At 44.4% G+C, this 25143-nt stretch overlaps 1 protein-coding gene across 3 annotated transcripts in view; it reads left to right on the forward strand.

Moving 5' to 3' along the window:
* The first annotated feature begins 2320 nt into the window (after positions 1-2320).
* The window catches only part of SYNJ2 (synaptojanin 2), a 76644-nt gene continuing 53821 nt past the window's right edge, over positions 2321-25143 (forward strand). For 2 of the 3 annotated variants that reach the window (XM_064169288.1, XM_064169286.1), the window contains exons 1-3: positions 2321-3046; positions 12220-12306; positions 22481-22751. In XM_064169288.1, the coding sequence (XP_064025358.1) occupies positions 2926-3046; positions 12220-12306; positions 22481-22751 (479 nt within the window). In that variant the 5' untranslated portion in view covers positions 2321-2925. Of the gene's footprint in view, positions 3047-12219; positions 12307-22480; positions 22752-25143 lie in introns of those variants that run through there. The other variant, XM_064169287.1, reaches the window with a different exon arrangement.

The raw sequence follows: 25143 nt of genomic DNA on the forward strand, positions 1-25143 counted from the left end.
TGCATCAAAAGAAGTGTGGCCAGCAGATGGAGAGGTGATTCTGCCACTTGGCTCTAGTGAGACCTTACCTGGAGTACTGCATTCAGCTCTGGAGCTCTCAACACAGGAAGGAAATGGAGTAGGTCGAGGAGGGCTACAAAGATGATCGGGGGTTGGAATACCTCTCCTATGAGGACAGGCTGAGGGAGCTGGTGTGGCCCAGCATGGAGAAGGCTTGGGGGACACCTAATAGCAGCCTTCCAGTACCTGAAACGCCCTACAAGGCTGGAGAGGGACTGTTTACAAAGGCCTCTGGTGGTAGGATGGGGGGCAATGGCTTGAAATTAGAGGAGATACAGACTGGATGTTAGGAGCAAGCTCTCTACCATGAGAGTGGTGGAACGCTGGAGCAGCTTGCCCAGGGAGGTAGTTGAGGGCCCATCCCTGGGATATTCAAGGCCAGGCTTGACAAGTTTCTGAGCAACCTGATTTAGTGGAGGATTTCCCCGCTGACTGCAGGAGGGTTGGACTAGGTGACCTTTGGAAGTCACTTCCAATCCACAATGTTCTATGATTCTACTGTTCTATAAAATAAATAAAACTTCCTGTGTGATAGGAAGTTAGTCTCTGCTTTTCAGTTTACTTCCATCAGTTTCAATGGTAGCAGAGGACTGCTGTATCCCACCTAGGTCTGGTCCAGAACAGAGCCATGACTGGTGTCTTCAACACTAATGTGACACAGTAATAACATATGTCGCTTTGGGTGTTTTGAATGTGACATATGGAGACTTGGCTTTCACACAATAAAGTATTCATAGGACTTGATCAGTTAAACAACAAGGTAGTTGGTGATGTTAGGAGTTGCCACAGTGCCCAGGACCGAAGATAACGGTGCTGCAGTGAGCATTGGGAGGATCCAGGAGGCCACTCTGATTCATGGTCAAAGAAAACACAGGAGGTCAAGTTCACCTCGTACAGAAGAGCAGCTGTTGTTTTCACAGTGTCACAGTATCACCAAGGTTGGAAGAGACCTCATAGATCATCAAGTCCAACCCTTTACCACAGAGCTCAAGGCCAGACCATGGCACCAAGTGCCACGTCCAATCCTGCCTTGAACAGCTCCAGGGACGGCGACTCCACCACCTCCCCAGGCAGCCCATTCCAGTGTCCAATGACTCTCTCAGTGAAGAACTTTCTCCTCACCTCCAGCCTAAATCTCCCCTGGCACACCTTGAGGCTGTGTCCTCTCCTTCTGGCGCTGGCCACCTGAGAGAAGAGAGCAACCTCCTCCTGGCCACAACCTCCCCTCAGGTAGTTGTAGACAGCAATAAGGTCCCCCCTGAGCCTCCTCTTCTCCAGGCTAACCAATCCCAGCTCCCTCAGCCTCTCCTCGTAGGGCTGTGCTCAAGGCCTCTCCCCAGCCTCGTCGCCCTTCTCTGGACACGCTCAAGCATCTCAATGTCCCTCCTAAACTGGGGGGCCCAGAACTGAACACAGCACTCAAGGTGTGGTCTAAGCAGTGCAGAGTACAGGGGCAGAATGACCTCCCTGCTCCTGCTGGCCACACCATTCCTGATGCAGGCCAGGATGCCACTGGCTCTCTTGGCCACCTGGGCACACTGCTGGCTCATGTTCAGGCAGGTATCAATCAGCACCCCCAGATCCCTCTCTGTCTGGCTGCTCTCCAGCTGAATTTCAGCTGAATACATTCGTGTCCCTGTGCCTACCTCCTCGATCTGTTTCTTATAACTGAACTCTGGAGGAAAAAACCCCACCAATTCATCCTGTACAGGCTCAACAGGTGTTGGGAATGCTGCAACGTCCGAGGGTGAAAAACGCACCAACAAACGCCCGCACTCTTCTCTGAAGGCACATCGTTTGATGGCCAGTCAGCCCAAAGCGTGCGTCCTGCCTCTTGTCCGATGCGCTTGCCGTACAACCCGCGGGGCCGCTTTTCCTAGGCACAGCCGAAGCGCTCTGAAGCCCGAGGGCAGCGCCACCCCCCCCGCGGCAGTCGGCTTCTCACCGCCGCCCAGCCGCAGGCAGCGGGAAGGAGCGGAGGCTGCCCCAGAGCAAAGCTGGGCGGCAGCCTCTGCTTGCCACGCCAGCGGAGAGAGCCATTTTGGCCGCTCAAGGCACTTCACTTATCCCGGCCCTCCCCGCCTCACGCAGCGCGGACGCGAAGGGCCGCAGGGCGCTGCAGGCGAGCCGCCGGTGTGCCCGCCGCGCTGCCTCGGGCTTGCCACCTCGGCTTCACCTGAGCCGGCGCACCCATGCGCGCCCCTGACGGGCCGGGCGCCGCCGCGGTGCCGTGCCAGCGCCCAGGCCTGCAGCGCTGAGTGGGCGCGGCAACGCCAGGCGGCCGCGGCTGCCCGTCCTCCCCGCGCCCGCGGGCAGAAGGGGGAGCGCCCTGCCCGCGGCTAGTACCTGTGTCGGAGGAGGCGGAGCTCGGGAGCCCGAGGGCCAAAGTTAACTCTGCAAAGTTTACGGGAGACCGTGGGTGGGAAGGGAAAGGCGGAAAGGGGAAGGTCGTTCCCGCCTCGCTGGCCTCAGCCGGGGACTCCTCGAGGAAGGAGGCAGCAGCTGTGCTGCGGGGCCGTCAGGGACTGGGAGAAGCAACAGCTCTCTGCTGCCTTCACCGCGGGGCGCCCCCCTCCCACAGGCACTTGGAGGCCTGTTGAGGTGACCGGCTCTCGGGAAGGGGACACGGCTATCCATCTTGGCTGCCTCCCAGGGCGTCCTCGCTGCCAGGGAGAAGCGGGCTGCCGGGATCGGGCACTAGTGCGCGAAGGAGTTCCCGCGGCGGCGCGGGGCTGCTGGCGGCCCCCCGGGCTCCGCTCTGCCTGCGCCTGAGGCAGCGCCGGCTCCTTCGCCGCCCGTGCTGTGGGACGCATCTTCCCTTCGCCGGCACCTCCTGCTCTTTCCTCCGTGCCACCAGCCGCTCCCATGGCTCTCAGCAGAGGGCTGCGGCTGCTCTGGAAGCAGGAGCCGGGACCGAGCGCCCTGCTGGAGGCACGCACCCGCCAGGACTGCCTGTTGCTGGAGGCCGGCACCGTAGCGGCGCTCAGTAAGTGCCCTGGGCCGGCCCGGACCAGGCCCGGCGGTTTCTTGGGCCGTGCCTGTTGGGGGAGGCTGTGGCGTGGGAAGGTGGCGTGGCCGTGGGTACGCGCCTGGCGCCGCTGTGCTGTCTGTGGGACTCGTGGTGCCAGAGAAGGGGTGCCGGGGTGCAGCGGCCAGTGCCCGGGCGGCACTTTTCCCTGTGGCTTGGAGAGACGAAGGGAAGAGCGTAGACCTGAGCCCACTGGGACACTGACTGGCGGAAATTAGCTCACCTCACTTTAAAACCCGACCTCCTGTGTAGCCGTCCAGACCTGCGCACTTGGAGCCTTAGAGTGAGCTCCGGTACCCTGCCGTGCGTGGAGGTTTAGCCAGCATCTCCTCCCTGTGCGACTCCAGGCCTGCTCCATGCTTGAGCGGCTGTGTTCTAGGTGCCATTATGCTCCTCAAGTGCAGCTGGGGTGAAAGAAGCAGGAGAGGCCACCTGCATGTCTGGTCTCTGTGGGGGCCTCAGCACAGGGCACCTTTTCTGTACCTGACTTGTACTCTCCGGCTTTGTCTGAGCCTTACTGCTGAGGAGGGTTCACCTAAAGGGGTTGTGCCTCTTGAAATTTGTTTTCAGCTGCATTGGTTGCTAACCACCAGTGTAGTCATCCACTTAAGAGCAGAGATTGTTTGGAATGTATGACATGAAATTTACATCCCGTGAAGCAGAGCCGGCTTCTTGCTGTAATGCCATACCTGCGCCTTGTGCTCGGCGTGGTACTTGGGTCTATCGCTTTAAGACAACAGGTTTGTGTCTCATCACAGGGGCAGTGGAAGTCATAAACGTCCTTAACTTATCTTCTCTTCTGATAATTGCCCCCCACGAGTTAATGCAATGCTAACGTTGAGGCGAACACAGGAAAATGAGGTAATGCAAGGTGCAAAAACTAATGTAGGGGAACACATTGTGCTTGTCCTGTGTTTTTGAATTGGTTTTGCCTGTAATACTTACCTGTTTTGTGTACAGTCATGCCTCTGTTGACGGTGTTGCAGGAGTCCATATTCAAGTAGCTAAGAGGAAAAGGCATGACTTAGATTGTAAACTTTGTAGTGAAAACTGAACTTAACGTTGTAGTCTGTATAGTGTCAGTTGCAGTCTTAGCTCAGCATCTGAGTCCGCTGAGCTAAATCTTATGTCTCACAGGGTGGCAAGACATTCACACTAAACCCTCTAATTTTCAGATACTGGGAGTTGTATGAATGAAGAAAGCAAAAAGATGTCTTCAGCTGGCAGCTGAGAATAGTTCTGATAATGGAAAAAATTCCATCTCTAGTGATAAAGACCTGTTAATGCCACACCGTGGGGGGATATTTCAAATTTCATTGGAGTTTTATATTGTGTGATACTTTGGAGGTTCAGTTTCTTGTTTAAATGAATTGGCAATAATGTGTTACATTTTCCTAGTTTGGGTTGTTTTTTTTTTAACTGTCAAAATGAGAAGCCTGTTAGTAGTGAGCAGCATTTTATTTGCTTTCCCAGATTCAGAAACCAGTTACAGTAAAACTTTTCGTTGAAATCATTGGGGTTTGGTCTGTATTTCATTACTTTGATGCAAATCTAAAGCAGTTCCACTGCCTAAAGCCAATGTGCATGGGTAAAATTGAGAGAGCAGTATTCCTCTAGTGATTCCAAGCCATTTGTATGACCAGTAGTTGGAATCTCAGTAATTATGGGAATCCTCAATTTACAATAGCTTTTTCTTCCCCAGTGTTGCTGTCCCCTGTTTGAATTACTATAGCTAAAAGTTACTAGACTTTATATAGTCTTTTAAAATGTATGTTAGAAGAATTTTGAAGTATTATTCTGTATCTTGGCTGGTGTAAAAGCCTGTTACCCATGTAGCCTTTAGAAAGTCCAGTGTCACCTCTTGAGATGACTGTAATCATACATGCATGGGCATCCAGCCCACTCTGTGTTAATAGCTTTGCCATTTTATTTCATTTGGTCCCTCTTTTCCTGCCTGTGTTTGGTTCCTTTATTATAGGAAATGCTTATTTATCTAGCTGAGACAATTTCGTTTCTTTCTTACTTTTATGGACCAGAAAAAGGAGGGCAAAACTAGTGTAGATGTTGAGTGTAGATTACAATATCCATTGTCTGTGTTAGAAAACTTAATGGTTGTGAGGTATACATTCTCTTTGATGGTTTATGTCTGTAGTGACAGCAAGTTTCTGTGTTGATCTATGAATATATGACAGAAAGCATATAAACATAATGGTCAAGCTCTGGAGAGAGCACTCTTTATGTTCTTAACTGCCTGCAGGTGACAGTGCCGGCCAGTGGAAATCTAGTGGCTTTATGAGTCTGGTTTTCTTTGGTTGTGAACTGGGGCTGTTTAGTCTCAAGAAGAGGCTCGAGGGACACCTTACTGCTCCCTACAATTACCTGAAAGGAGGTTGTAGCCAGGCAGGGGTCAGTCTCTTCTCCCAGGCAAACAGTGACAGAACAAGAGGACACAGTCTTAAGCTGCATCAGGGGAGGTTTAGGCTGGATGTTAGGAAAAAATTCTTTGCAGAAAGATTGGTAATTGGAATGGGCTGCCCTGGGCGTGGTGGAGTTCCCTAGAAGTGTTTAAAAAAAGCCTGGATGTGGCACTTGGTGCCATGGTTTAGTTGATTAGTTGGTGTTGGGTAATAGGTTGGAGTTGATGATCTCAAGGGTCTTTTCCAACCTGGTTAATTCTGTGATTCTGTGCTATATTTTTATTAATGACATAGACAGTGGCATTGAGGGTACCATCAGAAAGTTTGCAGATGACACCAAACTGTGTGGTGGTGTCAACACACCAGAAGGATGGCAGGTCATCCAGGGGGACCTGGACAGGCTGGAGAGGTGGGCCCAGGTGAAGCTCATAAAGTTCAACAAGAGCAAGTGCAGAGTCCTGCACCTGGACTGGAATAATCCTCACTATCAGTACAGGCTGAGGGATGAGGTGTTAGAGAGCAGCCCTGTGGAAAGGGACTTGCGAGTGCCGGGGGATGAGAAGCTGGACATGAGCAGACACTATCAGCTTGCATCCCAGTAGGCAAATTGTATCCTGGGGTGATTCAAAAGAAGTGTGGCCAGCAGATCCAGTGGGGTGATTCTGCCACTTTACTTTGCTCTGGTGAGACCTCACCTGGAGTACTGCCTCCAGTTTTGGAGCCTTCACTATAGGAAGAACATGGACCTGATGGAGCAGGTCCAAAGGAGGGCCACAAAAATGGTCAGAGGGTTGGATCACCTCTGCTATGAGGACAGGCTGAGGGAGCTGGGGTTGTTCAGCCTGGAGAAGAGTAGGCTCCAGGGGGATGTAACAGCAGCCTTCCAGTACATGAAGGAGGCCTAGAGGAAGGACGGGGAGAAGCTGTTTACAAAGGCCTGCAGTGACAGGACGAGGGGCAATGGATTCAAACTAGAGAAGAGCAGATTTAGATTGGATGTTAGGAACAGGTTCTTTACTATGAGGGTGGTGGAGCACTGGGAGGTGGTTGAGGCCCTTTCCCTGGAGACATTCAGGGTGAGGCTTGATGGGGCCCTGGATGACCTGATCTGGTGGCCATGTCCCTGCTGACTGCAGGGGGGTGGACTAGATGACCGCTAGAGGTCCTTTCTGTCCCAAACCATTCTATATTCTGTGACATCTATGTGCATGCAGCTCTAAAATCAATCTCTTCCTAGAAAGAGAATGTTTCCAATCCAGTGCAGGAAGCCAGTGAACTGATTTTCCCAGATGCCTCTTCCTAGATTTATTTGTTGTGTTTTCATCCAGAAGTACCGCTTCCTTAAAAAATTGTCATTAGATTTTGAAACTCTTAACTTTGACCACAGATGTCTTCTTCAACAGCTCTTGACTGCTGAGCTTGAGGCCTTTCCACCCTCTCCTTCCAGTCACTGATGATGGAAGCATCATATGTTTGAGACATGTTGGTTCCTGTTGAAGACTAGGGGATCAGCCCTAAGAAAGGGTTGAATAAAGAAAACTCTGTATGTCTGGCCAGTCTTGATAGCCATTAAATGGAATTTGCAGCTTTTTCCATCAGGAAGGGGCATTGCATAGGCCATGTGGAGTATGCACTTCAGAGGCCTTTTCAGGCTTTCTCTCCTGCTTTTCTACATCAGAGCTGCCTTTTTACTTCTCAAAAGGTACCAGCAACAGAACAAAGGGACACAGTCTCCAGTTGTGCTGGAGGAAGTATAGGCTGGGTGTTAGGAGGAAGCTCTTCACAGAGAAAGTGATTTGCCATTGGAATGGGCTGCCCAGGGAGGTGGTGAAGTCACCATCCCTGGGGGTGTTCAAGGAAAGCCTGGAATGAGGCACTTGGTGCCATGGTCTGGTTGACTGGCTAGGGCTGGGTGCTAGGTTGGACTGGATGATGTTGGAGGTCTCTTCCAACCTGGTTGATTCTATGATTGTATGATTCTATATGGTGGTTTTGCTTTGGTTCTAAAATGTTTTGCACATGGGAAAAGATCACTTTGAGTTTATTGTAGCTTAGTTTGAATTAAGGTGTGTCTTCTGTTTCACAAGAGTTAAAATTTTGAGCTAACATTCTAGTTTATATATAATTTATATCAGGAACTTTTACATAATTGATACTTAGAAAAGTGCTTGAGTAATGCAGACAGTGTGCAGGTCTGTAAAGCTGTTACAAGCCCAACACAGTTGTGGTAGTGATTGTAGGGAGGTGGGTACTCAGTTGTGCTTAGTGGAAGGGAATATTACTAAAAAAACTCATGGAAAGCTTTAGTGGAGTTTGGTAATTACTGTTTGTATTCATTAGTACCTGTAGTTGCTATTCAGTAGTAACCAGATGCACTATGTGTTTGCAAATTGGACTTGTTCCCTAGGGAGAGAGCTTTTTTGAGTGTTTCATCAACTTCTGTAGCAGTACTGTGCATTAGCTTTATATCTCATGATCTCTGGCTTGAAAAATAAAGAGATGTTGAGGTGCTGGAGCATGTCTAGAGAAGAGCAACAAAGCTGGTGAAGGACCTGGAACACAAACCCTCTGAGGAGAGGCTGAGGGAGCTGGGGTTGTTTAGCCTGGAGAAGAGGAGGCTCAGGGGGGACCTCATTGCTGTCTACAACTACCTGAAGGGAGGCTGTAGCCAGGTGGAGTTGGTCTCTTCTGCCAGGCAACCAGCAACAGAACAAGGGGACACAGTCTCAAGTTGTGCTGGGGGAGGTCTAGGCTGGATGTTAGGAGGAAGTTGTTGGCAGAGAGAGTGATTAGCATTGGAATGGGCTGCCCAGGGAGGTGGTGGAGTTGCTGTCTCTGGAGGTCTTCAAGAAAAGCCTGGATGAGGCACTTAGTGCCATGGTCTGGTTGACTGGTTAGGGCTGGGTGCTAGGTTGGACTGGATGATCTTGGAGGTCTCTTCCAACCTGGTTGATTCTATGGTTCTATGATTCTATGATTTTACATATGAGCAGGGTGTCGGTCAACATACAGTCCTTGTCCTAATTTTTCAAGCAGACCACTCTTACTGCCTCTGCATTTCAGAGTTTTTATGAAAGCTACTGAAGAATATAAAACTATGAGAATGCAACACTTAACAGAGAAACTGGGATCTAATTTCATATTACTAATTAGAAAAGCACTATGTCATTGGCCACATCCATCTGTCAAGTATTGTTGCTAAACCAGTATTCTCCATATTGTTGAAACTTGCCAGATATAGTTTATATTTTCACTGTTTGTCAGCAGTCCTTTAGAGTTTCACAGTAGTTTTTCCCTTCAACTCTCTTCTTTATCCTGCAAAATCAGTAGTAGTATATCAGTTCTCGTCTCTCTCTATTCTCTGTCTGACTCTTGTGTCCTTGCGAATGCTCTAGGAGAGGTTTTGCTGAGAGTTACTTGAGATTTCAATAAGATTTTTTTTAGAATTTGTAGAGGCCTTTTTTTTTTTTTTAAATAATCAGGCATGAACTTGGCTCAAGCCCCTTGCAATAGTGTCTTTTTAAAGTTGCACTTCAGTTATGCTTTCTATGTATTGCATTCTATAGTGTTTTTTCATTTTTGTTGTATTGTTTGTTTGGGTTTTTGTCATTTGTTTTTGTTGTATTGTTTGTTTGGGTTTTTTGGGGTGATTCCTCCCCTCTATCCCTCACCCTCTCACAGAAACCCCAGAAGCTTGGCTGGGATGCATTACAATCTGGTTTAGGACTTCCCAGTACTGGAGGGATGCTGCATGGATCTTTACTTGCACAGTGGTGGGGCACACAGTAAGATACGATGGTTGGAGGCTGTGTGAGATTAGGGCTCATCCACCCAGTTATGAGGGTCCTTATGGATGGGACGCAGCATTTGTGAGCTGGTGGCTGACCTCTGCTGCCTGAGAGCCCTGCTCTGGCCCACACATAATGGCAGTGATTACAGTTCATATCAGGAGTTTGAGCAACACAGAGGAGTGTAATCATAGAATCAACCAGGTTGGAAGAGAACTCGAAGATCATCCAGTCCAACCTATCACCCAACCCTATCCAATCAACTAGACCATGGCACTAGGTGCCTTGTCCAGTCTTTTCTTGAACACCTCCAGGGACAGTGTCTCCACCACCTCCCTGGGCAGCCACTTCCAATGGCAAATCAATCACTCTCTCTGTGAAGAACTTCCTCCTAACATCCAGCCTGTACCTCTGCTGGCACAGCTCAAGACTGTAATGGGACAGGAGTCTTCAAATTCTGTCAGTGTTTATAATAAATTGATTACTTTGTTTGCCATGCAGATTTGGTCTGCTTGCACTAAAATATTCTGGCCTCTCCATTTGCATGACCCATAGGCATAGCTGTGTCTGTTTGGTTTGTTTCTTCCCTCTCAAAGTATCCACAAGTGTGATTTTAGAACATGCTGTAGCTTTAGAAAAGTGCATAGAAGTGTCAAGGAAAGATCACTGTTGGATTTTTTGTTTGGTTTCTGAGTCTAAATTGCTTCAGGGAGTAAAACAAACCATAGGATACGTTACGGAATCTGCCATGTGATAGAAGTTATCAGCAAGTTGTGAGCTAGCCATAAGGAGTGGCAACACAGTTCAGTCTTCCTAAAGCTTTGTGTTTGGAGCCTGTTCCTCTCTTCCAGGCAGCTCTACTGGTACTGATGCTACTGTGCAGACACATTCTGTCCAGTGGTATTTCTCTATCACTACTGGCAAACCACAGCTGTTTGTCTGCTTGGAAAAGTCCTGTATCAGAAGCTGATGTGTATGTGTCCTGCTCCTGGCTTGACCTGGGAAACTGGTAGCTTCTGTCCATGCCAATGTCAGGTGCTTCTTGCTGTTAGTGGCAAATTCAATATTGCTTATTTCCACGCTGAAATAAATACCATTCTTTTGGATATGCTCTTGCCAATTTCTTTGTGTTTGGAAGAGTATCACCATGCTTTCAAAGTGTCCTTTAAATGCTTTCAAGTTGTGCCTCACCTGCAAGGTTGTGAGCTCCTACATGAGTCTGAGATCTGAATCTGTTGCTGTTTCTGTCATTCTCTATTTCTTCCAAAAGGTGCAATGGTTGGAGCAAGAATTTTGCTTATGGTTTCTCTTTTTATTTTAAAGGGAACAAGGATAAGCTTTTAAGGCAGAAAGCAGAATTAAGAAAAAAGTGGTTGGTGCTGTTCTTTTCCACTCAGTGAAGATTGCATGGAGATGGAAAGATCCCTTGTTTAACTTCTTTTTTTATTATTCATAAAGAAGGCTTGACAGGGAATCTTTGAAAAAAGTTAAACCTCATTATCTTCATTCTAAACTATTTTTGCTGAAGGTTGGTTGTTTGGTTTGTTTTTAAGTGACAAGAACTCAGCTTCCAGAGTCTCAGCTCTTAGGAGGTGCTATTACTGAATATTTAAATCATTACTATCCAGAGGTCTGTTACCCAATAAACCCCCTTTTGTTCTTTTTCTGTTGCTTGTGTTTTGTTTCATTCATGTGTGTGGTATTTTCTCCTGATTCACTCTGTGTTTCTAAGAAAGCAGAATAGACAAGTTGTGAGAGTCTGGGGCCAAAAATACAAACAACAAATTAGCAAGTCTTCCTTATTTGTCATGGGTGCAAAAATTGAGACAAATGTGGTACGATTGCCTTTGGGGACTGCCTCTGCTAAGGAGTTGTGGAACTGTCCTTCCTTTAACTTCGAAATGTCAGTGTAATATGGGATATTTATTTGCTTTCCATGCTTCTCACTGAGCTGCTTGCCTCTTGAGGTTTATAAAGAGAAGTCTGTTCTCTTCTTTTCTTTTCTGTTCTATCATCCCTTGCAGGCAGTTCAATTTGTCCTTTATATGCCCGGAAAGCTCATTTTTTTTTTTAACTTTTGGAGTTCACTAGGAGCATAAGATTATAAAGTATTGGCTAATCTCAAAAGTACCATGTTGCTTGTTTTTCCCTGTTTGAGAAGTAAATGGACATTTGAGGGGCACAGCCTGTTTTCCTCATGAGAAGCTAACCTTGCTCCGTATTCAGAAATCTGTACAAAAAGCAGACTTACTCATTCAGGAAATACTTTGGGTTTATTTCAAAGTGTAGCCACTGAGAAGTTTGGGCCATGTTCTGGTTTAACATCTGAATGCTCGTTTTGTGCCCTTTGAAGTCAGTTGTTGCAGAAATACATAAATCTAATATCAGCATCTGACTGACATTTATGTTAAAGCAGTTAATTCTTACATCATTAAAATCTAAGTTTAATTGTTCTTGTAGTCAGCATCTGATGTTATATCCAATTTTATTATCTGGGATAAAGACATTCCAAGTCTGTCTGAAAGGAGACTCTGAGAATCTGGAAGAAGAAACCACTTCAAGAAAAGATACATTATATTTTACCTTATGATCAGAAAAATAATTCTTCTTATTTTAGAACAACATACCTGTGTATTTCTTATTCTGAAACTGGTGTGGCATCTGTACCATAGAGTAAGAACATTACAACAGTCAGATTGCTTGCAAAGGTAGTGAGTGCCCTCCTTTCTCCTAGAGTGGTGTATGGGGAGGCTGTGTGTTTCTGTCTCATCACTTTTTAATCACTGTTCTTAACAGCAGTTTAACCATACCTTTATACCATAGGGTTTTTTTTCACATGTAGTTTTGGTTTGTTGGTGTGGGCAGTAGCAATCTGAGAAGTTTATAAAGGCTGAAAAAGTTTGCTGACTTTGATTTTGTTTCTCAGCTCCAGAAGAAAAGGATGCAATTAAAGGACAGTATGAAAAACTCATGGAGGCTTATGGCTGTTTGGGAGAACTTCAGCTTAAATGTGGTAAGTGGCTGTCTGTATGACTTGAGATAATAAAATGCCCAGACAGTACTAAAAGACAACAAGTGGCTTAAGCTGTCCAGTTCCTTAACATATGAAAGCTAATTACACCTTGTATGTACACTCTGGAAAAGATCTGTTTCTTTATATGCTGTGCCAAAAGCATATCACTAAATGAATTTTGATTTTTTTTTTCCTTGCTTGTTTTTTGTCTAACATTCTTAGCTGCCTGAAGCTAATTGCTATTTTTTCACCATACCACATTTGTTCAGGGCAAGCTATGATTTCTTTCTCTTTTTTTGAAAGACCCTGTTTGAACACTGATTAATCATGGTCATCTGAGACTGCAGTGCTACAAATTGTCAGTCCTTACTGCCTTTGATTGTCAGTCCAGTTGCCTTTGGGTAATTCCCAACTGGTAATTAACCTTATGAAGTTCAGTAAGGACAAGTGCAAAGTCCTGTATCTGAGGGGGGGATAACAACAGGCACAGTACAGGATGGGGGCTGCCCTGCTGGAAAGAAACTCCACGGAGAAAAGACCTTGGAGTCCTGGTGGACAACAAGTTCTGCATGGGCCAGCAATATGCCGTTGTGGCCAAGAGAGCCAATAGCATTCTGGGGTGCATCAAGAAAAGTATGTCCAGAAGGTCTAGGGAGGTTCTTCTCCCACTTTGCTCTGCTCTGGTGACATCACACCTGTAATACTGTGTCAAATTTTGGGCTCCCCAGTTCAGCAGAGACAGTGATCTGCTGGAGAGAGTCCAATAGAGAGCCACAAGGATGACTGGGGGTCTTGAGCATCTTGCCTATGGAGAGAGACTGAGAGACCTGGTGTTTAGTCTAGAGAAGAGAAGGCTGAGAGGAGAGCTGATCAGTGTATACAAATATCTGAGGGGTGGGTGTCAAGTGGATGGGGCCAATCTCTTTTTGCTGGTCAGCAGCAGCCAAGACAAGGAGCAATGGATACAGACTGGAATGTAGAAGGTTTCACCTCAACATGAGGCAAAACTTACTTTATGGTGAAGGTGATGGAGCGCTGGAACAGGCTGCCCAGAGAGGTTGTGGAGTCTCCTTCTCTGCAGACTTTCAAAACCTACCTGGATGCATTCCTGTGCGAACTACCCTAGGGGATCCTGCTTTGGCAGGGAGATTGGACTCAGTGATCTCTGGAGGTTCCTTCCACCCTTTGATGTTCTGTGATTCTGTGAATTCACATGGGTAAAAGTTGCAGAATAACTTCAGGCAGTGTACTAAGGGCATTTTATTCTAATTGTTGCAAGCTTCTGTACAGGTTTGGGAATGTTGATTTTGCAAGGACTTACTGCCTCCAGGAATGTTAATGGAAATAGCATGTTTTAAGAAGAGAACTGCAGTCATTGATTTGGGGATAGTAGTGCCTTGCACAGCAGGCTTCAAATTCACTGATGAAAAATATGCATGGTCCCATGGTCTTCTTACAGTAAGCCTTAATTTTGACTTGGAGGGATAACAAGACTGTTTTCCATGTGACTGGGTTAAGGAATCTGACAAAGGCTGTGGTGATGTGAACACTGCTATATTTAGACCAGTAGATGTAAGTGTACCATCTTATAGCCTGCCTTTTTTTTTTCATTTTACAAGTTGAGTAATATGACTTGAGTTTGATCTGAAGGGGTGACTCCAATCTGATAGATTCCTGTCTTCCTATTAAAGACTGCAGATCCATCTAGTCTGTAGAAATGAGTGTGAGCATTTCGTTTCTGTTTCTTGTGGAGTTAATTAGGCATTTCTATGGAGGTTAATAAGAATTTGTTAATGTAATTAAAAATGAAGGACTGGTGATGAGTTTTTCTTGGCACTTGAGCCTGTTTTTCTTTGAAGGAATCTCATGAATCTTGTTGTAATAGTAAAGGAATGTAGCTATTGAATTCAAGCTCTTCAAACTACAGATGATGGTAATTTATTTTATGTGAGGGGCACTAAATATACCCAGGTTTAGTCTTCATATTAAAAGCTCAGTGATGTCAAATGATGTGTGATATATTCTCAGCCTTATTTTTTTCTCTTTTATCCTTTTATTTCTGTTTCCTATGTCCTTACTTTGTTTCGAACAACACCTGGTTTACTTTGGTGCCCTCAAAAGTGTGAGGATTTCACTCTCTAAGCTTTATCACTGCACCTTTGCCTTGTTCTGGCATTGAATTATTTGGCACAGGACTTCCTTTGGAAGGGATTATTAATTTTTTTTTGATAGTTGGATAAAAGAGTTGGGTACCAGAGGCAGACTTCCAGTTGTGATTGAGTGGAAAGTCAGGAGGGTCATGCTGTAGTGGAAGGCAAAGGTAAGCAAATACTGTGTGCTGCTGAACAGATTTTAAAAAGCAAAGATGGCTGCATGTCTGTTATCTAACCATTCAAGAGGTAGCCCTTTGGTTTTTCACAGTCCTATTTAGATTTTCTGTATTTTCCATCTTACCTATAACAAAGTTCCATGTCTGTAATGGCTGCTTGCACAAAAGATTGACACTAGAAATGAACGCAGTGTTAAGGGTTTTTTTCTGTATAACTGCAAACAAGGACATAATTGCCAGCTCTTCACCAAATATAGAATCATAGAATCATAGAATCAGCCAGGTTGGAAGAGACCTCCAACATCATCCAGTCCAACCTAGCACCCAGCCCTAGCCAGTCAACTAGACCATGGCACTAAGTGCCTCAGCCAGGCTTTGCTTGAAGGCCTCAAGGGACGGTGCCTCCACCACCTCCCTGGGCAGCCCATTCTAATGGCAAATCACTCTCTCTGTGAAGAACTTCCTCCTAACATCCAATCAGACTTAGACTTTGTTCACAAGTTTCACTATTTTTTCAAACTTACAGACCACAAGTACTAAATTAACCTCAAATATTTATGAAGGTACATTCCATTGGGATATTAAAAGAGTATATTTATAGAACAGAAGGGGAAACTTTTTTCAAGACATGAAAAGTGTTTCTGAGCACTTCAGCTGATCTGTAAATATTGCTACTTAGGAATCAATAAATCACACAGTGTGCCTGCCAAAGCAGATCGTGCTTTTCACAAGAATGCAGATGAAATAAGTGAAACTGACTCAGAAAGTTAATGTTTCCCACCAGTAATAGCATTCACTTCTATGTACGTATGTCTGTTAACATGACTCACTGAGTTCTTCTGCTTTATTCTGTGATATGGATGGTGGCAGAATGAATTGCACAGTGTTTCTGAGCTGAATCTCAGCCAAGATTTTGCTGCCAAAGAAGATCTAGCAGTGGCAAATACATCTCAGGTTAAGTGTTAAAAGAGCTAGCTTTGCAGTGTTTGGTTTAGCTTCCGATGTCAGGAACGGGGCATATGTAATGTATTGTTTCGATGCCAGCACCACATAGGTGCTGTATTTGGGGAGGCATTCTGAATTCATCTGACTGTATTTACTCTTCCTCTTGCACGTATACAATGTGTAATTGAAAGAAAGAAGTTTTAAAGGCAAAATAAGTGCCTGATTTCTATTTCTTTTGAGCATTTCCTTATAACAAAATTTTATTTAGAAAAGAAAAAAAGAGCATTTGTGAGGCTAAAATTGTAGTGTGAAAATACTTTCTTTTTCTAAATTCTGTTCTAGATTTCCTCATATACTTTCAGCTAGGAGGTTAGAATTGGTTCCTCAGCTACGTTCTGTTGCTAATTCTGAAGACAGAAGAGGCAAAAATGTCTTGCAAATTGTTTTTTTCAGTGTATTGTAAAGTGAAGTGGAGGTATGTGCAGAGTGGAGATGCAACAGACTTGAGAGAACATAAAGCAATGACATTTCAGTGTTGGAATGGAGAAAGAGCAAATCCTGGAGCAGCTTAATTTTTCAAAGGAAAAGTCAGTCTGAAATATTTTCAATTTAGAAAGATAAAATAAGAAATGAATATTGCCTCCTTTTCATTGCAATTCATAATAGGCAGCACTGAAGTCATCCTGTAAATTGCAGGGGAAACAATTGCCTTGAGTCATGTAGACAAGTTAAATACAGAAACTGCAGCTTGTTACTGTGGGGTGTGATGTACCAGAACTGTGTTTCCTGTTCAACTTGGATTGAGGCAGTAGGTTTCAGGGACTTCTAAAAATCTGGATGTGACTAATTTTTGTCTTGTGCCTATGCAATATATTCTCCATCCTCTGCCTCCCTTGTGCAGCCTGATAAAAGAGCATTAGGCTTGTGTCACTGTGAGCAGAACATCTCTTAGCTTTCTTTGAAAGTTCTGGTTATTTATACTTTTAATGGGGCAAATTAATGATCTTGGTCACAACATGCAAACATTTGGTCTCATCTACCTGACATCAAAATTTGGTCCATAAGCTTTGAAAGAAAGGTTTGGGTTTGTGGTGGAATAGATGGGCCTTGCTTTTTCGTGGATGCACTGCTGTAGAAAGCATAACCAGTAAGCAGCACTTCACTTCTTGCTCTAAAATGATTTCAGAGATTTATTTCAAACTTTCCAGATTGCATCCCAAGGAAATGAGGGCCATTTCTAAAATCTTGTTCAACTGCAGTTCTTTTGTTCCTAAATCACTTTCATCTATGTGTAAAGTTTAGATAGACTAGTATGAAGCAGGATTGTACATTAGACTAGTTGTAAAATTAATGGGGAAAAAGTAAATTGTATTTCAAGATATGATAAATTGTTTCAATACCTACATCAGCTGTGGACTAAGAGAAGTGCAGAAACCAGACCTGGGGCCTTGATCACTTCACAGGAAACTTTTCCTTCCTTTAGGGTTTCTTTCTATTTGCCTTACTGCTGGCCTCGTTTGTCATACACCTTGGAGCTGTCAGCTGAGTGTGACATGCATCCTGCTACTGTGCTGCACTTGAAATCAAGAGAAAATTACCATCATATTTACATTAATTACTTAAAAAATAACTGTTTCAAGAAGTAAGATTGGAGTTTGGCCTGTACCCTACTCCAGATATGCAGGGAGCTTCTGAGAGCAGGGAACCTCTGGAGACTGGCTCCAGTGGGTAGTACTGACAGGGCCACTGACTTTAGGAAATTGATTTGGTGTTAATTCTTCCTTTGATCATGAAGATGCACTGCCAGCATTTAAAAATTATTTATTTGGGCTTACTGTTAAGGGATGATTGCACATTTCATGGCTCTAGTATTTTTGTCCATGCTGCTGTTGATGTTCTAGACAGAATAGGCTTAAATACCTCAAACAATGTTTAGCTCCCATCAAAGGTTGTAACCCCATAATATACTTCTTGATCATGCTGGCAGGTGGATTTGATGTGACTATCTGGTATATTTTTTGTTGTAGTTGGTACTTCAAGTGCTACCTGCATAAAAACAGTTTCACTGGAAACTTAGAAGTATCACAATTTGAAATATAATTGCAGAGTTGGGAATGGTAGTGAGCTGCAGTTAAGGCTTGCAGGGGGTTAATGGAATAGTCTTGGTTGTTTTAAGAGGAAATACTGTCTAGCTTTAGGGAATGTCTGGGTGTTTCAATTTGATCTGTTTTATTCAACTTGTGATATTTTCACAGTTTGCACAGTTTGCTTGTCTTTCTTGTGTCATAGCTTCACAAATCCACCTACATCGGAAATTTGATGCTAGTATCAGAATTTTTTGGGTTGGTTTTCCTTTTTATTTATTTGGTTTGGAGTTTTTTATGTATTTGTTTCCTCCATTTTTCATTGTGTGTTTATTAAAGCATGAATTCAGCTTCTTGCATTCTTTTGTGAAGTTTACTGGAAAATAAAAATCAATTGTTCAGGAACTAAAGGAATTATTTCAGTAAATTCTTGTCAGCTAAGAATGTTGTTTTACCTGAATGAACAATTGCCAAATGACAGAGTATCTCCAATTTATAGGAATCATAGAATCAACCAGGTTGGAAGAGATGACCAAGATCATCCAGTCCAACCTAGCACCCAGCCCTAACCAGTCATCTAGACCATGGCACTAAGTGCCTCAGCCAGTCTTTTACTGAACACCTCCAGGGATGGTAACTCCATCACCTCCCTGTGCAGCCCATTCCAATGCCAATCACTCTCTCTGTGAAGAGCTTCCTCCTAACATCCAGCCTAGACTTCCCCTGGCATAACTTGAGACTGTGTCCCCTTGTTCTATTGCTGGTTGCCTGGGAGAAGAGACCAACCCCCACCTGGCTACAACCTCCCTTCAGGTAGTTGTAGACAGCAATGGGGTCACCCCTGGGCCTCCTCTAGGCTAAACAACTCCAAGGTTGATTTTAATTTTGTTTTTTATCAAAATCACTTGCTTGAATAGCAGCATTTATCCTGATTATAGCAATGTAAGCAATTTCTACCCTTAAATTTAAGTGCATTTAGTAGGGTTGTGGTTGGTACAGCTGTTTTCATGTTAAGTATCTGTTTTCAAAAGGAAAGATTATGGCTTATGGACATTTACATACCAGAAAAGAAACCACACTGACTTTTAAAAGTGTAAATTTAGAAGTAAATGCACTGATTTTTGTGCTTTAATACATCCACAATAATAGTCTGACTTCCAGTGGCTGGGCAAATAAGCAGAAGCATTTTCCTGTTAAATTTCTGCCAAATTGGGTATTATTTGGATATGTAATACTTTTGTTTCTTGGAATAGCGTTTTGTATCTGACAGAATGCCTAAGTGAAAGTGTGAGTGAAAGTAGAGCAGTTTTCATTTCCACCACAAACTTGTCCAGTGTAGTTACCAATATGTTTAAAGAGTGTTGACAGTCTTGTTTGAGGACAAACAATGTGAGAAAAAAGGTGCAGGATTTAAAGAAGAGATTCCCACCCATCAACTGATGCTGCTGGAAGAGAAGGGAAGAGGGAGGAAGTTTTGTTTCATTGTCTGTAGCTATATAGCTTAGACCTGACCGATGTATATTTTGAATAGTGTTTTGGTAGCATTAATTTTGCTGCATGAGGTTCTAAAAGGGTGAAAGACTGATGAGAGCCTTACCTCTGCTCAGGATCCTGCTATATCTCTGTGATGAGTAAAAGCGAGTGGGACACAGGCTTGAGCTCTGCTAATAGGATGTTGTGGTTAATTTTGTCCTTGTTCCTCCTGTAGACAGTGCAGTGACAGCCAGAGCTGATTCCAAAATACCATCTTGGAAATCAGGGGACAGGGTTGAGAACTTTTTTCAAAAGTCAGAGAAGTTTGTGTTAAGCTGAGCCTGTGATGTTGTAGGGTTTCTGTATCTGGCAGTTTTGTAGTGTGTTCCTTGTGATGTAAACACCTCAGCTCAGAAGGCTGTAAGTGTGAAACTCCTTTGCCAACCTCTTCCTATTCAAAGTCATCATGAAAAATTAATGAAAGCTTCTCTGTAATTTGGAATAACTCTGTGTGTATAGAATCATAGAAAAAGAGATCTTTAAAGATTGTTTATTCTAACTCCCTTGTCATGTACAGGGACATCTCTCACTTGATCAGGTTGCTCAAAGCCCCATCCAGCCTTACTTTAAGGGATGGGGCATCCACAGCTTTTCTAGGCAACCTGTTTCATTGTCTTTCCACCCTCATTGTAAAAAAAATCTTCATAGCTAATTCTAAGTCAACTTTCAGTTGAAAAACGTTGCCTCCTGTTCTGCAGTGCAGACCCTGGTGAAAAGTCTCCCTCCATCTTTCTTATAATTCCCTTTGATATATTGAAAGGTTGCAACAAGATCTCCCCAAAAGGCATCACTTCTCTATGCTGAACAACATCAGCTTTCTCATATGGGTTACTGCACAGCTTCAGAAAGCCACCAGTCTCCTGCTTTGGGTAGCTTCTCATCTGTGATTACTATTTTTGGGCTCATGAGGAAGTAGAGATGCTGGACCTGTGCATGTGTAGCTGTGTCTCATGTTTTGAGAATGAGTGGAATGGAGGAGGTAGTAAAAACAGTTGAGTCTCTGCTACAGGATAGCAAGTTTGTAGAGATGGCAAAACTGTGTGGTTTTGATTGGGTTTTCTGTCATGCTTTATTCCCACTTGTTGATTTCTTCAATAAAGAATTTCTTTGTTTAGATTCGGTTCTTTTCTGCTGCTTGCAAACTTCTCAAAGGTCAGAACCACAAATAAGCTCACTGTTGTTTTTGTTCTTTTTGGCTAACGTTGACTTTCTCATTTGATCTCTTCTGAACCCTCTTGGAAAGTTTGAGGTCAACCATGAAAGTGCTTGTATTCTCTGTCTCAGCATCCCAGCCAGCCAGCTTGCTTGATCAAGTCTGTCACTCCTGGTTTTCTGTTCCTGAAGCATATTAATAGTGATCCTAGATACTGTTTCTGGATTCTCACATAGTCTCTTTGAGATGATCAGTTCTGCATGCTTTCACCAAAGTTACAGAAGCTATTAGTAATTGTTGAGAGAAGCTCACTCCTCCTAGTTCCTTCTGGAGGCTGCAAGACAGTATTTAGTCAGATATGAACTCCCATGGCGGTAACCGATGTGTCTCTTACGCTTAGTTCTATGTAATTATGCACACTCATGTGCAGAGGAGGAATAAACAGTCAGGTTTTGTGTGTTTCTAACCCTCCACTGCGGTGTCATCTAGAAAAAGTACAGATGTGCTCCTTGCAAACGCTCAAGAGAGCACAGCATACCTTTGTGACTAAAAGAAATGTGATGAACAGAGCTTTTTCTGTAAACGCCACCTACACTGACCTTTGCACAAAACTAGCGTCAGCAGAATGCAATGAATAAGAGCTGAGCTCCCACCTTGTCCTGCCATTCCAGTCCCACGTGCCTACACAAATATTCCATCACTGCAGAAAGTCACCCCTAACTCAAGTTCCTGTATCCAGCTTGTGATCTGGAAGGAGGGACTCCCCTGCTGGTGTTCCAGGAGTTGTCTGAGAGTCAGTGTGTGTTGTTGGACAGCAGGCCACTGTGGAGGATTGTGGAGCGGTCCTACCAAGTGTTCCTTTTGCTGTCTGAAACCACACTGTCCTAGACACTCACTGTGCTCTTAGCTAAGTAGCTTGATCTTGACAGGTTAGTGGTTGTTTCTGCTATGCTAGAGTAGTAAATGTTGCCTCATTTCCAGCTTTTCTTACTAACTGGAGTGAATAAGATGACATTGTCTTCACTGAAGGCCAATTTAAGTGAATCAAACAGTTTCTTCATATCAAAACCAGTGGTTTCAGAACAATTGTTCTACTGTTTGTTAATTACTTTATGATTTCAGAGAAGATGAGCAGAACCCTGCTGTTCTGAGAGATCTGATTACAGTGGTATTCTCAAGCTTCAGAATTTATCTTTTAGTTTTGGGACCCTGAATTTCAGCTGTTTCATGATTTCACACTTTGTTCCACAGCCAGGAGAGCTGGAATTCTTTTAGTGCTAATTGAGATTGCCGTATAATCAAGTACACTTTTGCCTTACTCTTCAACCAAATCCAGTGAAAACTCTATGTTCTCTAGAGTGGTGAAAGTTGATTTTTGAGTAGTGTCCCAATACCAAGCTCATGGCACTTCATAAAGGGGGAAAACACATTCAGGTGCAGCAAAGGATGGGGATCTCTAGGTATCACAGACTGTTGAGTACTGCATCCAGTTCTGGAGCCTCTCTTGCAGGAAAGATAGGGACATGTTGGAGCATGTCTGGAGAAGGACCACGAGGATGATAAGAAGACTGGAGCACCTCTCCTATGGAGACAGTTGAGGTTATTCTGTCTGGAGAAGAGAAGGCTCCGAGGAGACTTTATTGTAGCCTTCCAGTATATGAAGTGGGCCTACAAGAAAGCTGGTGAGGGACATTATAGGATGTCAAGTAGTGATAGGCCTAGGGGAAATGGAGCAAAACTAGAAGTGGGTAGATTCAAATTGTATGTTAGGAAAAAGTTCTTCACCATGAGGGTGGTGAGACACTGGAACAGGTTGCCCAGGGAAGTGGTGGAAACCCCATACTTGGAAGTTTTTAAGGCCAGGCTGGATGTGGCTCTGAGCAACCTGATCCAGCCTATGCAAGGAGTTGAAACTGATGATCTTTGAGGTCCTTTCCGACCCTGTGATTCTCTAATGCTACACAGTTGCGCTTGCTTCCCTGCAGCCAAAAGGCATTCAGAAATGCAGTTATAAGCCAAGTTACTGGCCTCTGCTGGAGCCCTGTCAGCATTGCATGTGACGGGACTGATGCCAAAGGGTCTAGCCTGTGTCCACCTGTAACCCTTTCTCAACCGTCTGTCACCCTCTAGGTAACACTCGGCTGCGCTTTCTGGTCCTGGTGACAGGCTGTACGTCGGTGGGAAAAATCCTGGACGCTGAAGTTTACAAAATTACTGCAACAGATTTCTGTCCTCTCCAGGAAGAAACCAAAGAGGAGGACCGTGTTAGTGCCCTGAAGAAAATACTGAACTCTGGGATGTTCTATTTCTCCTGGCCTAATGCTGGCTCGAACTTTGACCTGACTGTGCGGGCTCAGAAACAGGGTGATAACAACTATGAGGCTGGTAACTCGTTCTTCTGGTTAGTACCATGTGTGATACCAAAGTCTTTGGTCTTAGTGTTATAACTGTATGTTATGGCCAGATGTTCTCAGAGGAAAACAAACATTTCAAGTGCACCTCCTGTCATTTTGTTTCATTAGGAGGTCATTTTACAGGGCATGTGTGATGGTTTGGGTGTTCTCTCCCCCCCCCCCCCCCCCATTTTAGAAATCACCCAGACTAGACTCAGTCGACTCTGGAAATATGAATGAAGCTATTTATTTACAACTAGCACAATATACAAGCAGATATTTACAGTATATACAGTTATAGACAGAAATAGACAAGGGAAAAGGTAATACAGAAACACAACAGCCCTCCCAGAAACCTGAGTCCCCAGGAGGGGCTCTCAACCACCCCTGCACCTTCCCCCTGCCCCTCTCAACCTTACCCCAGTCCCAAGGAAGAATAGAGGTTCGGCCAAGAGGTTAAGAAGCAAAGGTGAGTGGAGAGTGTGTTAGAGAGATGCAGCTCAGTCAGCAGCCCAAGCCAGAGTGAGAGAAAAAAAATGGTGAGAGTGTTATCTAATGTTTTCATTTCTTCTTCTCAAACTCCTCAGCGAGACTTCTGAGGGAAGCAGACATCACCATTGTTTTCCTTTCACAGCCTATGATCTAGTTCTTCTCACCAAAACATTCTAGCTAGCTTCAAACTAGCACAGCATGTGCTCTTAATGCATTCATAATAAACCTGGGTCGAACAAGTAACTGAATTAAGCTTGATTTCATAGTGAAATACAATTGTAATAACAAAATTCTGAGTCCTGAAGAAAGAAACACAAAATGTCTTGCTCATCTTACAGAAATATATCTCTACATGTCATGGTTTTCCCTGCATTTCTTTGTAATAATTTGTTTTCAAAGTTATTTAATAGAAACTTGCACTTGAACTGTTCATAAATTCAATCATTTATGTTGAAGTATCTTCTGTTTCTTAAAAGTGTAGGTGTTTACAGTCTGTAGTCTAATCTTTCAATAATGTGCCCTAGTTTTTATGCTGAAAGCATCAATATTGCATATGTTTACAGCTCAGTGCATAACTATGTTGTACAGAAAGAGAGTCCTGTGATATACTTCTTAGTTTCTTGTGCATACAAAGTAAAGAAAAGGTGTTTCTTAGAATCATAGAATCACAGAATGGTTTGTGTTGGAAGGGACTTTTAAGGGCCACTATTCCACACCCTCAGCAGTGAGCAGGGACATCTTTAACCTTACCAGGTTGCTCACAGCCCCATCCAACCTTAGTATTTCTAGGGATGGCACATCTGCTGTCTCTCTAGGTAACCTTTTTGCATCTCTCTGGGTAACCTCTTTTAGTGTTTTACCACCCTCATTGTAAAAAATGTCTTCCTTATATCTAGTCTGAACCTACCCTCTTTAATGGTTTAAAACCATTACCCCTTGCCCTGTCACAACAGGCTGTACAGTCCCTATCTTTCTTATGGGCCCCCTTTAGGTCCAGAAAGGTTGCAATAAGGTTCCCCCAGAGCCTTCTCCTCCCCAAGCTGAGCAACCCTGTCTCTCTCAGCCTTTCTTCATAGGAAAAGTGTTCCATCCCTCTGATCATTTTTATATCCCTCTGGACCTATTCCAAGAGGTTCATGACCTTGTGCTGAGGATTCCAGAGTGGGCCACTGTACCCCCCGGTGAGGTCTCACTACAGTAGAGTGACAGTGTCAGCTCCCTTGACCTGCTTGTCACACTTCTTTTGATGCAGTTGACCTGGTTCGTGAGTTCATCTGGAGTGCTCAGGTCATGCTTCTCATCCACCTCTACCCTCAGGTGTTTCTCTGCTGTTCCCAATCCCTTCATCCTGCACTGATACCAGGGATTGCCCCGACACAGGTGCAGAACCTTGCACTTGGCCATGTTGAACCTCATGAGGTTCACACAGGCCCACTTTTCAAGTTTGTATAGGTGCCTCTGGATGGCATCCCCTCCCTTTGGCATGTCAGTCACACCACTCCGCTTAGTGTTGTCTGCTGACGTGCTGAGGGTGCACTTGATCCTGTTATCTGTGTCACTGGTGAAGATATTGAGCAGCAATGGCCACAGTATGGACCCTTGAGGGACACCACGTGTCACCAGTCTTCATCTCCAGATGGAGACACAGAGGTGAGGCTGGCAGGTTGATAGTTCCCAGGGTCCACCTTTCCATCTTTGTTAGGTGTAATGCTTCCCTTCTTCCAGCCACCAGGAACTTCACCTGACTGGCATGACTTTTCAGTGGAGAGTGGCTTGACCAGTTCCATCATCAACCAGTTCCTTCAGGATTCTGGGATGTATCTCCTAAGGTCCCATAGACACATGTATGTTCAGGTTCTTCATGTGATCACAAACTTGATCTTCATTTTCAGTGAGAGGAACTTTGCC

This window comes from Pogoniulus pusillus, chromosome 31 (genome assembly GCF_015220805.1).
Source record: "Pogoniulus pusillus isolate bPogPus1 chromosome 31, bPogPus1.pri, whole genome shotgun sequence".
NCBI classification, from domain to species: domain Eukaryota; kingdom Metazoa; phylum Chordata; class Aves; order Piciformes; family Lybiidae; genus Pogoniulus; species Pogoniulus pusillus.